Source organism: Lepidochelys kempii, chromosome 2, assembly GCF_965140265.1.
Source record: "Lepidochelys kempii isolate rLepKem1 chromosome 2, rLepKem1.hap2, whole genome shotgun sequence".
NCBI lineage: Eukaryota > Metazoa > Chordata > Testudines > Cheloniidae > Lepidochelys > Lepidochelys kempii.
The window spans coordinates 104205910-104220249 of record NC_133257.1 but is presented as its reverse complement, the minus strand read 5'-3'; the positions used below and the strand labels follow the sequence as shown (position 1 = coordinate 104220249).

Here is a 14340-nt window from a genome sequence, read left to right as displayed (position 1 = left end):
GTGCTCTTCAGAGATATAGTCATGCTGTCACAGTCATAAATCTTCCTTCCCACTTATACACTGCAAGTCTACCACTCCTCTTGCCCGGTAATATATGAAAAATGAAATTTTATCTCAATTTTTGGGTACTTGTATAGTATAGTAACAATTAGATCATCATTCACTAAGATATTAAGAACATACACATTACATGCTGGGTATAGATTCCAAATAAATTGTAATTTTCTCTCAAAATTAACCAGAAAGGCACTCAGGCTCCCTTTTGCTTAAATATTACCCAGAACGATTGCATATATACAGTAAAGTTAAAGAAGAAAAAAATTTTAAAGGATTATTTATGTGGAACGTGTCGATTTTTCACAGAATTTAGATACAATTAGTCAAAATTTATATGAGAAATAGAACATTTCCAGGTGTAGCTAGAAAGCAGCACACAGAGAATGAAAACCTGAGGTAACCATTAAAAAAATAATTTGTAACTCACTTATCTGGTTGTCATATACAAACTGGTTTGCAAGGAAACTCTCAGTGACTTTAAGGCAAGTAAAGAGAATTTTTTTTTTTGCTCTCACGCTTTATAGGCAACATTTTATTAAATAAAAATACTTATTTTATGTTTTCCCTTCAAAACATTCACAGTTACCAAGAGATCATCTTTTTTTGGTAACTTTATTGAATTTCAGAATTTATGCAATCATCTTATGCTTCAAGATATGAAAACTCCATTCTCTGACTTGCGTGTGGTGACTAAGCATGTGGGACTAAGATATTAGTTTCTGAAGAATTTAAATCTTCATTTTAAAAAGCTAACTTTCTTGATTTAATGGCTATAAAGATAAACTTCCAACAGTTAACTGATGCAGTGTTATCTTCCTGAATCTGTAGACAGACAATGCCAGTATCTTTCCAGTGCCCACATTGCTATGAGCAGCAGAGTATGCAGGCACTGGAATTAATTATAGTGGCAGGAGTGTTCCTCCATATTCCTTTCCCCCTGTCCCAGCCACCCATACCTTTCTCAGAAAACAAGATGGGAGGGAAGGGTAGATAAACAGAAACCTCTTGCCTTCCCCTTCCTCTCAGCAAGCAGAAGGCTTGTGGAGTAGAGCTCTGTACATCCTCTTACCTTGCAGCAATCAGCAGATGTGGTAGGTGGAGGGAAGGATGAAAGAGGTGAACTGAGTCCTAACACATAGAAGGACCAACAGTCCTGAGTCAATATTTGCACCTCTCACACTACTCATAGAAGGACTGCCATCTTCCCTTTTCTTTGATCATAATAGGAAAAACAATTTTTGGCAGATTACTTTTAGGTATCTTATATAAATTTTTAGTCTCTGTTCAGAAGTCTAATCCAGATGGAAGAGAATAAAAAGATGAAGAAATGATAGAGCTGCATGGATCTAATTTTACTGTGTCTGCTCCCAAGATCTAATATTTATGGCTCCACACTCAACTGTGGATTGTTGCAAATTCTAGCCATTGTGAAGAAAAACAGAAGAGAGTTTTTCGACTTTTCAAAAGAGAAAAACTTTGTTTTTTGTCTTCCAAAAGAACTTCAGACACCTTCCTGTAAAGCACAGTTGACCACCTGAAGCTGAAAATAAGCCAAAAGTCCATCCCTTGTCAACATTACAAATTTGTTTCTAAGTTCTCCTGGTTGAATGATCACAGCACTGAACTGGGCAAAAAATATCTTGCTAGTCTCCTCAGAATATGATGCTAGTTAGTCATGTCATACTATTTCCTCAGCAGTAGTTCTCCAATAGTTATATTTTAGGCTTTAGTCTTCTAGCAGTAGATTAATAAGTCTTGCCAGACCTTTAGCTGTACACCTCTATGAACATTTTAAATATCTGTAGTTTGTGCTTCGAACAGAGTTAGTTCAGTGTTGTCAGGTCTTCTTTCTATTCTGTCCCGCACGATGGATAATGGAGAAAACAGTGAAGATAAATTTACTGATAAGTTTAGTTTTAACAGCATTCTTTTACAAATGTGGTTTTATCTGATTTTCAGAATTTCCTTGGGGTGACTTGGTTAATCTCCACTTATTTCACAATTTTAAAAAATAGAACTTGGCTAAGAATTGCTAATTTGAAAAGCTTGCAAACACAAGAGGAAATGCGAAGCTCTTTTCAAAGATATCCAAAGAGCATGGCAGCCATCATATGACCCACCATCAAAGTATATTCTTAACTTTGTTTTTGAATACAGTTACCACATAAGGAAAATATCTTGACAAAAAGTTAGTGTGTGATTCCTACAGAAAAATTTAGTATACTCTTTTTTGAAGCAAAGAGTTTTTGACTCCAATTGTATCATTAAACACAGAGCAAAGCAGGCAAAGAGCAAATTAATTTCTAAGGAAAAAGTCCTGCAGGCATCATTCTCTGGGTGGCAACAGATGTGATTCACAACAGAGCAGTGGAGAATTTTAAGAAGCAGATGCAGAGCTTTCTGATCAAATATTACTAGGTTGTAAGTTGGCCTAATACCAACATTCTAAAAGGCCACAATAAAACAACAAGTAAGTACTTGCAATATATAAGCATTAATAACTTTGCCGTGAGTTACAAAAGCATATAACCTTTCATACAATATCTGTACTTTGCTTGAAAGATATACTCATTTAAAAGATAAAGGGCCAGATCCTTAAGCTGCTGTAAATCTGCATAGCTCTTTGGAAGGTCCAGCTGACTATCTGGCCCAATATTTTCAATGGTGAATTTTTGTCAGCAGTAGATATACAAAGACAAACATTCTAAGAAGAAAACTGGGAAAAAAATATTGCCTCCCCATTGGAGGGGAAGAGAAATAATAGAAAAAGCAAATAGGAAGCATTTATATGCAATACCTCCTCCCCTCTTCCCTGTACACCTTTCATAAAAAACTATGTATGGCCTAACTCAGGGGAAAAAGAAAGGCACATGTGATGTAGTCAGATAATAGCCACTGAAAGGGGTATGTCTATTCTTTCCTGTGGAGCGAAGTCCGTGTTAATAACACGGTTTTGTTACTAGTGCTCAGAACAGTATTAACTAACTCCTCTGTTCTCTTTTAGTCCCATCAGTGGGATCACACACGAATGGAAGCAGCAGAATAGCTAATGCTAGTATGCACATTCTTTGGTGATATTTTCCCTTCTGGTGGGGTGGGGGCAGGGGCACACAAAGAAAACACACGAAAGAAGTGCCCCTCTGTCAGTCTGACTGGGGATCCATTGAGTTGGGGCTGAGGTTTACTGTAGAATCACAACTGCTAAAGATTCTCCAGCTTTCTCAGCTACTTCTCTCCCTGCCCTCTGTTCATGCTGCATCCTTGCTGGTCCTGTGGCTTGTATGGGGAGCATGTGTCCTGAGAAGGAGGTATTTAATCTCATGGGATTGTTTTTGTAATTATTTGGTTTTCTGTATATTTTTATACTGACCAAATGCATGGGGGGGAAGGAAGGCATTGCAAATAATTCTCTCAAAAGATTCATTTTCAAACAGATGATTGCTGAAACAATACTTTACTAATATTAAAGTACATCATACCACATTTACAGGAGACAAAATAAGAAATCCACACTAATACATTGGCCTCTAGCAAAGGGCTTGCCCAGAAAATTATGAATCTCATTACTCTATGCATCTGTTCAACCGTTATGTGTTAAGTATCTCATTTGATCCAAAAATTCCCTGAAATGTTAATTACAGAACTCAAATGCAAGTCTATGCATTAATAAATAACTATGGTAGGAAGACTGTTTGTGTTTGTTATAATTGAATACTTTGGCTGTCATCACGAATGGCAGACAGCTTGCAGTTTTGCACTCCGAATGTCAGAAACGTTCAATAAATATAGCCAAATATCTTTGTTTTTCCCTTGTGATTAGGATCTTCTTGTACCCTGGAGAGGATAAAATATCATGCTCAGCTGCCCTTGGAAAACACTGGAAACAGTATTTCCCCCCCCCCCATAATGGATGACGCCTTTCTGTCAAACTTATGTGTGATTCAAGTCCAAACAACATGGCATTTTGGGTAATGGATGCTATAATTAAAATGTGAGTCCTAAAAAACCTGTTGTTTTAGTGGGTGTTCTTAGTAATGGCTTTGTTCTACATGAAGATAAAAACTCCCTAACAAAGGAATTAATGTATTGCTTTAATAGGCTGCACCCTGAGTTAAGTTTTAAAATTTATGAGTTCTCTGCAGCATTGTTCTTTAAACAATGGCATTGTCAAATGCAACCAGTGAGAAGATTAAAGTTCTCCCAGCAGATTAAGTACAAATTATCTGTCCTCCTGTTTCAGCATCATTTGTTCATTTATCACATAAGGTCTAGTATTTCTGGTCAGTGTCAATATGCTCTGCATCCTTGCAGTTAACAGATGTCTTCTCTTGTCGAATGAATTACTTTATGTTTCACGCACTGGTGGCCGCAGATGTGTCACTATAGCAACATCATTAATTTCAGATCTTACCGGAAACATGCACTCCAATCAAACCTAATTATACCACATTGCTTTCTTGTCCCACAATAAGGAAACTATAATGCAATTATTGGGATACTTCATTTTCTATTCTACTGTGGCAAATGAGAGAGCCACTGTGATGGACGCTTCTTGTCAAAAAGCTTATTGATGAAGCACAAACCCAATTTACAATCATACAAAGGACTACCTTGCAATTATGTTAGTAAGGTAATGCTCCTTAGACTGAACAACTAATTCTTAATTATTCCAAGTAAAGCTTGGACCAAAGTATACGATTTGTGCAAGCTGTTTTCTGCATTCTCTTTTCATTTTCAATATTGAGAAACCTGAAGTCTTTGACTGTATAGAAATAGGACCACCCCTTTAGATCTGCTTTTATAAGATCAGCCACCAGGGTGGGCTATAAGAATTGCTGAGCCTTTTTCTTACCTTAAACATCCAAACCTCAAGGGGGAAGTTAAAAGTGAGAGTTATTTAACGAATAAAAATTACTAATAATGTTTGTTAAAATGAAAATACAAATTGTTGTAAACAGCTATTTTGAACTATTTATAATCATACAAAGGGTATCTCAAGGCAGTTATATACAGATTCTATTCATTCTCTCAATGATATGCTTATGTCTGTGATAAATCTTAGACTGAGACACCAAATATCGGATTTAGTTAAGCAAGTAATATGAAAAGAGGATAAATCTGGGTTCAGGTCCCTCACCAGTACCCTCCAGGCATTGACAGTTGTGTCTATGCATCTTTTACACAGATCAATTTAGCTAAACAAACAATTTGACTTTTTTAGTTCCTTATAACATTGCTATTTTATAACCTTTTAAGTCATGAAATTACAACTTTTATCCTTCTGTCAAAACTTTGAAGATAGAGTATGGATAAGCCCTTGATTTGACAGCTAGCTATCTTCCAAACTATGTCTTAAAGTATTCCACTAATACCTTTAGATATGTGTCTCTTTAGCCATAAGTACACTCCGGTATTAAATGTGTACAGTGAAAGATTGGCATACAACTGGCCTCTTTTTTTAAAATAAATCAAGCTAGTATGATTGCAATTTGTATGATGTGGTGTGGCGTAAGTAAAATCATTCAGATGCAAAATGTAATTTTTTGTTTTTGTTTTTTTAAGTGACCCATTCAAATGTGTGCTTTTCACTTTCTTTACTGGATTTAATAAAATAACATAGTATTTTACAGCTGTAAACCTAAAATTCCATGTGACAAAGTATTTATACAAACATTTCAAGAATAACCTTTATGATTCATTATTATGTTGTACTGTGTTGATCTGCTAAGTGTTTTTGATTGGTTACTATCTTACTGGATCTTCAACTGAAGATATCAAATGGTAGCTTTTTTTTTTTTTTTGGCAGAAGAAGAAAAAAAAAAAAAATTGTAGCTTTCAAGCAGAGTAGGTCCAGAGCCAGATCTGAAGAAGAGCTCTGTGCAGTCTGAAATTTTGCCTCTTCCAGCAACAGAAGTTGGTCCAATAAAGGTTTGTCTTTCTCATATCCTGGGACCAACATGGCTACAACACTGCAAGCCTTTTTGTCTATTACAGTTTGGAAAGCTATTTTCATATTTAAAAACATATTCTAATTCATCTGGTCAGAATAAATGTGTATATTTTAGTAGGTTGATTGATTCAATCCCAGAGAACTATGAAATGAGTAAATGAAACCAATGAAATAATGCTTTTTACAATATCCAACAACCACCACAATAACTAACACACAGCTAAGATCTATGTAACAGTAGGTTCCTCAAATTTTTGCAAAGACTGTGGGGATATACTATGTAAACATGTTTAACTTTTAATAGCTAACAGAATATGGTTTAGTGAGGCTCACATTTAGGATTCTGTGGCCTATGAAGGGGGCTAGAGGGCAACAGAATATATACTAAGAACACAACGCTGGCCCAAATTTACACTTTACATACTTGTCCTTCCAAGCTGTTCTGCTAAGGGCTAGTATGGATGGTTCTGTTAATTTTCCCAATATGTCAAATCAAACACAATAAGGAAGAGCAGTTTGGAATATGAAAACGGAGCTTCACAGCCCAATAGTGGCTCAAGAAGAAATTGATAAACTGGTGTTAGGAAAATGGAGAATCAGAATTAACAACAGATGACCATGACTTTTACTCTCCCTAAGAAACTGCTGTTTTGGAGGATGATCTTTATGACTAGTTGTTTTGGCAAAAACTTGCTCTCTTACAAACCAGTCCTAACTTTGAGTCTTAAAATATTTTCAAGGGAATGAGGTTCCAAGGGCACACACAGACGAAAATGGCAGTATAAAGGCTAAAATGGCATATAGCAACTTTTGGAGTAACTCACATGGGTAATTCATGCCATAATTCTACAAACACTAGCAAGTATAGTTTACTATACTAAGTGGTCTCATTGAAATCAAGAGAACTATTCATGGAAATAAATTGTGTGTGTGGTAATAAGGACTTGAAGAATCAGGTCCATAGGCCCTGATCTACGAAAACATGTAAACACGTGCTTAACGTTTAACTTTAAAAAAAAGAATCAGTGGCTGTTTATCCTGTTACTACACAAGGAAATAAATAAAGGTCATATATGGAAAAAAAGATTCTTAAATATAAAAAAAAAATCAGATGAAAACTGTAGCCACAGGTACCTGTTTTATCCGTTAGTAAATATACTAAACGCCCCAACTCCTCTGGTATGGTGCTGGTTCGTACAACAGTTCCAGGAATATTGTCATCCTTCATAATCATCCACCCATAGGCTGCTTTGCCCATGTCCAAATTCACACGTAAACTGCAAAGAAGAGTATATCACTCAGTGTAAACTCAAGACAATATCTTAAAAAGATGACAATTATAACCATAAAAAGTTATAATTGAAAATTGAACTAAAAGCTGCTTTTATCATAACATATCAGCAAAATCTTGAAAAATGACTTTTATTTGAACTACATATTGAGATTATAAACTCTTTACAGTAGGAACAGTCTTTTTGTTCTGTGTGTTCTGTGTGGTTATCCTTAACATAAGGGGCCCTACACCATGTCTGGGGTGCGAGGTACTAGCACAATGAAAATATATATTAATAGGTCTGCTTGGCCTTTCGAAGAACTATAAAAAAAATTGCAAGTGTGCACAAAGGTTAGAGAGATAATTTAGTTACCGTATTGAAAATATTAATTAAAATGTAACGATGCATAATTCAGCGCAATTCTATAAATTTTGTAGACAATTTCAAAGGGAGACTTCCATCATTTGTTGATTATAAAAGCTATTTTCACTTTGTGATATGGAGACACATATAAGTTAGCACGGTAAATGTTCCATCAACACAATCAAGCTTTCACTTCAGAATACAAGATTATGAGTAGTATCCCAATCTTAAAACCAATGAATTTCACATCCTTTCCCATACAAGTCAGCCAATCAGAGTTGATTTCAGTCCCATTTCTCTTGCTGAAGATCAAATTATGACTTCATTTAAGACTGTCTAATACAGTTCTATCTGTTTAAAAGTGCTGCTGGGGACAGAATACCAGCAATTTCTTTAAGATTCCCAACAGGCCATCTTTAGCAATACCAAGATGGCAGAAGTACTAAAACCTTTCAAATGCTTTCCATCTGTACCCTTGCCATCACTGTGTAATGGATACGAATGTTGTTCATGCACAAGCGACTGAGACTCACCTAAGGGGATAGTAATTCACAGATAGCTACATGCCATGTAGACAACAGATATGCTTAATCAGAGTTGTATGATATTTAGCATTTTCAATACACTTATTTTCATAGTGAAATAAATGTTCATCTGCTACTCCTTTTGTAATTTGCTCAGCAAAAGACTCCGTAAGGCTCAGGCCAAAAGGAAAGACAGGTTTTTCTGGACACAGGGTTTTTTTCTCTCAAAAATAATTCTCTGCTATCTCCTTAGTTCCTTCCTTGACAATTCTGTATAATCTTGATCATAGGTGCCAACTTTTCCCGGCACCGGTGGGTGCTCGACCCCCGCCGACCCCGACTCCACCCCCGTCCCGGCCACATTCCAACCCCTTCCCCAAAGTCCCCACCCCAACTCCGCCCCCTCCCTGCCCCTATTGGACTCCTTTCCCAAATCCCTGCCCCGGCCCTGCCTCTTCCCCAAGCATGCTGTGTTCTCCTGCCCCCCCCCCCAATGCTTGCTGCCACAAAACAGCTGTTTTGCGGCGGCAAGCACTGGGAGCTAGGGGAAGTGGGGACGCGGCGAGCTCATGGGAGGAGGCGAGCTGGGACGGGGGAACGGGGTGGGCACCCACCGATTTTTCCCGGTGGGTGCTCCAGCCCCATAGCACCCACGGAGTCGGCACCTATCATCTTGTTCATCTGGAGGGCTTCCACTTGGAGATTTATCCAGAATAGCTGGAACAATAACTTCCAGCTTCTTTAAGCCACAATAAAATGGATTAAACAAGTAGGACAGGCAACAGAATAGGGGACTAATAGAATTTTCTTTTTTAAGAAACAATTATCGGTTCATTAGAAGTACTGCTATTTGTTTATTTTTATTTTGTATAGTGTCTCCCAATCCCAGATCTTTTTTCTGATGCTTGGCATTGTCTCTATGTGTGGCCATCACCTAGCACATTGTTGATACTACCAAAATACTAATCATGATAAAAGCATTGTACAATTGTTTTCAATAATAATTCTTCTACTTGATTTTTCATGGCAAGAGAGGGTACGAGTACCCACGAATGAAGAGTCGAATTAGATACAGATGTTTGTGTGAGAGAGATGTTCTGCTTGGTGCTGTACAGACTCCATATGTTTGGTACTTTTAATCTTTCCTTTAAAACACTTTTATGCAGTAAGAGAATCTTGATTATATGACAAAAATTATCTTAAATTCAAACAGTTCAAAAATAGTTGAAAGGTGACAAAAGCCCACAGGGAAGCATAAAAACAGTGACCTTAACAGAGGGCTAGATGCTGGAGGGACATGGAAAATTACAACAAGGGTCACTGCTTCAAGCAACAAGAGGGAAATCAACTGGGGAATATGCTCAGCATCTTAGCTGTCTCTACACAAATGCTAGGAGTATAGTGAACAAACAGGAAGAACTAGTACATAAGCTAAATCACGACTGGTGTCACAGAGATTAGATAGGATCAGTCTCATGATTGGAATATTTATATAGGGGGGTACTATATAAGGAAGAACAGGCAGGTTTAAAATACACATGTTGCATTGTTCAGAGGTCCAGAAGTTGGTGAGAAGCAGACCAGCTGAAAGCCTCTGGGTTGAGATAAAAGGAGTAAAAAAGGGGTGATGTCATGGTAGCCGTCTACTACAGACCACCAAATCAGGAGGAGATGGTGGATGAGGCATTTTTAGAACAAATAAAAAAAATCAAAACATAAAACCTGGTAGCAATGGGAGATTAACTACTTAGGACATCAGTTGGAAAAGTAATATGGCAAAATACAAAACTTCCAGTAGGTTCTTGGAACATACTGGAGTTTTGGTTCAAAAAGTGGAGGACGTAACCAGGGGGACAGGTTTCTTTGCAAAGCACAGCCAGGTGTTAAACCTGTGACCCTAGAGGGAGACTGTGATAAGAGGAAAGTATGTATTTGATTATGAAATGTAAGTGTCTTCCTTGAATCACACCCTCCATGTTTAAACTGAAAACTTTTAATCAGCCCCTCACTGCCTCCTCCGCAACTGCCTTCCACCACTTCCCAAGCATTTCCAGGAGAAGCCAATGGAAGCAATCTAAGAAGCTGCTGTCCCCCTCCCCTGCTGCAGTTCTTCCTTTGGCTTCTTGTTGCTTCACTGCCTGCTTCCCTTTCAGGAGCCAAAGGGACACAGAAAAGAGCTTGACCTTACCCTACAAAAGTGCCTAGTACAGGATAGCTCCCCTATTTCCGTCAACCACCTATGGGAAGAGCAGGACAGGGAAAAGTAGGAGAAGCTGAAATCCACCCTCCAGTTACAGCTCCCTGATTCTCTGCTACAGCCCCCGTATAGGTAAGAATGGCCTGGGGCTCCTTTAACTAGCAGCAGCTGGCAACAGTCCCCTAGGACTACCTAAGAATAAGCTAGAGCACAGTGTGCGCTATCCATTCCCCTTTCCCACTCCCACACCCCTTTGCACCAGGAACTGTGAGGGGGGTGGCATAAAAACAGGCTATGTTGGCTGAAATGCCAGAGGAATTCCCAGCAGGAAGCTTCAGGTGGTTTCTACTTCCTTTGCACCACCTGAGTGGAACAGGGAAAGTGAACAAAGCAGAGAATCTGCCTTCAAGTATTAACTGAGGACCCTTTCCCTTTCTTAAATAATATATTTGGCCCTGAGCTTGAAAAATCTGGACACTACTGATGCAGAGGTTCTATAGAGCCAGAGGGACAAGCATAGATATACATGGCTTTCCAGGAGCCTAAGATGCTGTGCAACCATTGCCTGGCATTTATAAAGACAAGCAGGGCCACAGCATATTCTTTCAGAAGTTGCTTGAGAGGCATCTCTGAAAAAGGACGGGGAACAAATTGGTATGTACTTAATTGTTTTAATTTATGCAGTCATTCTTCCGCTTTAAGCACTCCTTGACATATTTTAAAAATACAATTATAAAAACATACTACTCCAGTAACCCCCTTTATCTGACATTTAACATATACAATCCAACTGCTCAAATAACCTTCAGGTTCTTTAAAATTTTGCACCAGAATCCTCCCAATCGCTCACAGCTAGGAAAAACAAACAGGAATTCCAGCATGTCCTAAGATCACCAAACGTGAACTATTTTGGAATACAGAAGGCAGGGAAGTGAACTGGATAGCTTATCCTTACTTAATGATCTCTAGCACACTCTGATTTGAGCTAATTCTCTGGCCCAAGCAAATGGGATGGATGATTCTCAAAGAAGATAGGAAACAGGTTCTGTGTTTGTACAGTGCCTAGCACAAGATCCTGGTCAATTACTAAGGCTTCTAGGTGCTGTTGAAATACAAACAATTGATACTGCTACCACTACTAAGCTCTTTTCACACAGAGGCAGTGTACTCCATTAGAAAATAATGTCTGTGGTTTCAGTTGATTCCCCTTGGTGAAACTTACTTCAAGGATCAGAGAGGAAAAAGGCTTGGATTCCTGTATGGCAACTGAGTGAAAAGGGAAAAGGCAACTGATTTAACTTCCTTCAGTGTTTCCTGCAAGCACTGAAATAAAGAAGTCTTGCCTCTTACAGAAAAAAATTAAACCCTTACTTTCAACCTCTTGAGAAAGACACAAACTTCTTGTTTAGGTGAGAGTGAACAGTAATCTGATGAAGTGAGCTGTAGCTCACGAAAGCTTATGTTCAAATAAATTTGTTAGTCTCTAAGGTGCCACAAGTACTCCTTTTCTTTTTGCGAATACAGACTAACACGGCTGCTACTCTAAAACCAGTAATAGATCTTACATCCCTAACTATATATGGTTATATATCAGCGGTGGCCAAATTTACTGACCCTCCAAGCTGCATACGACAATCTTCAGAAGTTCGAGAGCCGGGGCACACCTGCTGGGGTAGAAGCCCTTACCCCACCACCCTGCTGCAAGGCAGAGGTCCCGAGCACCCCCCACCCCCAAGTCTCGTAAATGGAGAATGGAGGGGCAGGGGCTCCTCAAGCCACATTTTAACTGTAAAAGAGCTGCATGTGGCTTGCGAGCCACGGTTTGGCCACCACCCCTGTTGTATACGCAGTAGGAAGTGATGAAATATCATCACGGAATGTCAAGGTGGTCTCAGATCTCCTTTTTATGGGTTTCTTGGATATGCTCAAGGAAAAATAAGTTTATCCCAGAGAAGATGTAGTGAGCTGAGAAAGCCTAGTAGTTAATCATCCTCAAAGAAAAAAGTCAACTGAGACTTCCTTCCTAACATGACCCATGGTTTTGACTTGTTGGCTAAGAGATCATTGGTTTTCAGAATTACACAGGTTGATATGTTTCAGAGTAACAGCCGTGTTAGTCTGTATTCGCAAAAAGAAAAGGAGTACTTGTGGCACCTTAGAGACTAACCAATTTATCTGAGCATAAGCTTTCGTGAGCTACAGCTTCAAGATGAAGTGAGCTGTAGCTCACGAAAGCTTATGCTCAAATAAATTGGTTAGTCTCTAAGGTGCCACAAGTACTCCTTTTCTTTTTACAGGTTGATATGTTATTGACGACATTCCATATGTGATTTTGGACTCTACAAGCCAGAACTCACAGTCTGGCCAGGGGAAATTAATGTTACAGGCAGAGTACAGGAGAGGCAGAGGCTGAAATTTTCAAAGCAGTCTAGGAGATTTAGTCACAACTTCCATTAACATTAAAAGAAAATACGTCAGTCTTCCAGACTGCTTTGAAAAACTAAATCAGAATACATATGGACAATGATTTTGAGATCTGAGGATGAGGTAGGAAATGAGGTATAATCGAGGGAAAGATGAACGATTGTTATCACTAAAGATTATTCAGAGGGTAATGATCTATCACATGGGGGAGTACCCAAAGAAATGGTGGAACAAAATATTAAAATGTACTAGGAGAAATTATTGTTAGCTTTACTGATATTCATTGCTGCTAAAAGGACTGTTGTAACAGGAAAAGAACAATCTCTTGTGGCATATGTTAGAGAGACATATTACTGAAATGAGTTAATCTCATTAAGAACTTTGGGGATCAATTTCTTGCAACTGTGTACATTGGAATAAGTTTTTATGTACCAAAGCCTATCTGATATCTTACATCAAAGCTAAATCAGAAAAAACAAGAGATGGAGAACAGCTATTAGGGAACTTATTTTACCCCCTAACATTGAAGGACTTTCTAGTGATATCCCTAGTCTTGTTTTCAATGCCCCAAAGCAATACAGTTTCCATCACTTCCCCTCTCAGTTTAGTTCAACAGATCTCTCACCAGCTTTCCCCTATATTCAGGGCTACCTTTCCTTTTGCTGTTTGTCCCATTACCCCGACAAGTCTGGGTACTGCACAAATTCTTCCTTTTTCATCCTCTGTTCTTTCTTCAGCAGCCCAAAGGATGGGTTGAGATAAACTGGCCTAAGTTCTGTGGAGAGCCTATGGGTTTCTGTGGCAGATAAATATGAAATCTCCATTTTTTATTTAGGTAAATATGACACTCAAATAATGCAAAACAGACCAGTATTTTTATATTATTTATTTTTATATTTAATAAATGTACTTTGTCGTCTCCCAGTTTTCAATACACTATAGAAGATGTCAGAGGGAAAGTGGAGAATTTTAGCAACTAGGAAAATATGAGAAGTTTTAGAACTCAGGAGTCACTTGAGGCTTTTGGAAATGACAAGGGGATCCATCTCTTTCCCGCCTCTTTGTGAGCAGGTAAGAGGTGACTAACACCTGAACTCTTCATTCCACACCCAGCAAACTATGAGGGCCACCAGCTTCCCCAAGGCATCCTTACCCAATATCTGAACATGGGAAACTAACAGAAATATTGCAGTACTATGATTAAAGATAAAGGGAAAACTCAAAAGTGAGATCACTGCATCTGAACTAAGTCAGAGAACTGGATGCTATCCCGATAGCATAGTCAGGGCCCCCAAATGGGGAACAATGCCAGCAGAGATGTCCCAAGACCTGGTTTGAGGCCTCAGTGTGGTACTACCCATCAAGTTCATGAAGTACAGCAGGAATTTTGGCTGGTGCCTGTTTCTACAGATGAGCCAGTAGGAGTGGAGTGGAGGCTGCACCAGAGTTTACTGAGACAGCAGGAGAGGAGCAAACTCAGCTGCCACTCAGACATTCTCAGACCTGGTAAGAGGGTGGAGGGCTAAAATGGATGGCAGAAGAAAACATATA

At 38.6% G+C, this 14340-nt stretch overlaps 1 protein-coding gene across 8 annotated transcripts in view; it reads right to left on the bottom strand.

Annotated features, from left to right (window-relative positions):
- Nucleotides 1-14340, bottom strand: part of ATP9B (ATPase phospholipid transporting 9B (putative)) — a 296321-nt gene that overhangs the window by 55194 nt on the left and 226787 nt on the right. For all 8 annotated transcript variants that reach the window (XM_073331800.1, XM_073331797.1, XM_073331803.1 and 5 more), the window contains one exon: nucleotides 7142-7284. In XM_073331800.1, the coding sequence (XP_073187901.1) occupies nucleotides 7142-7284 (143 nt within the window). The remainder of the gene's footprint in view (nucleotides 1-7141; nucleotides 7285-14340) is intronic.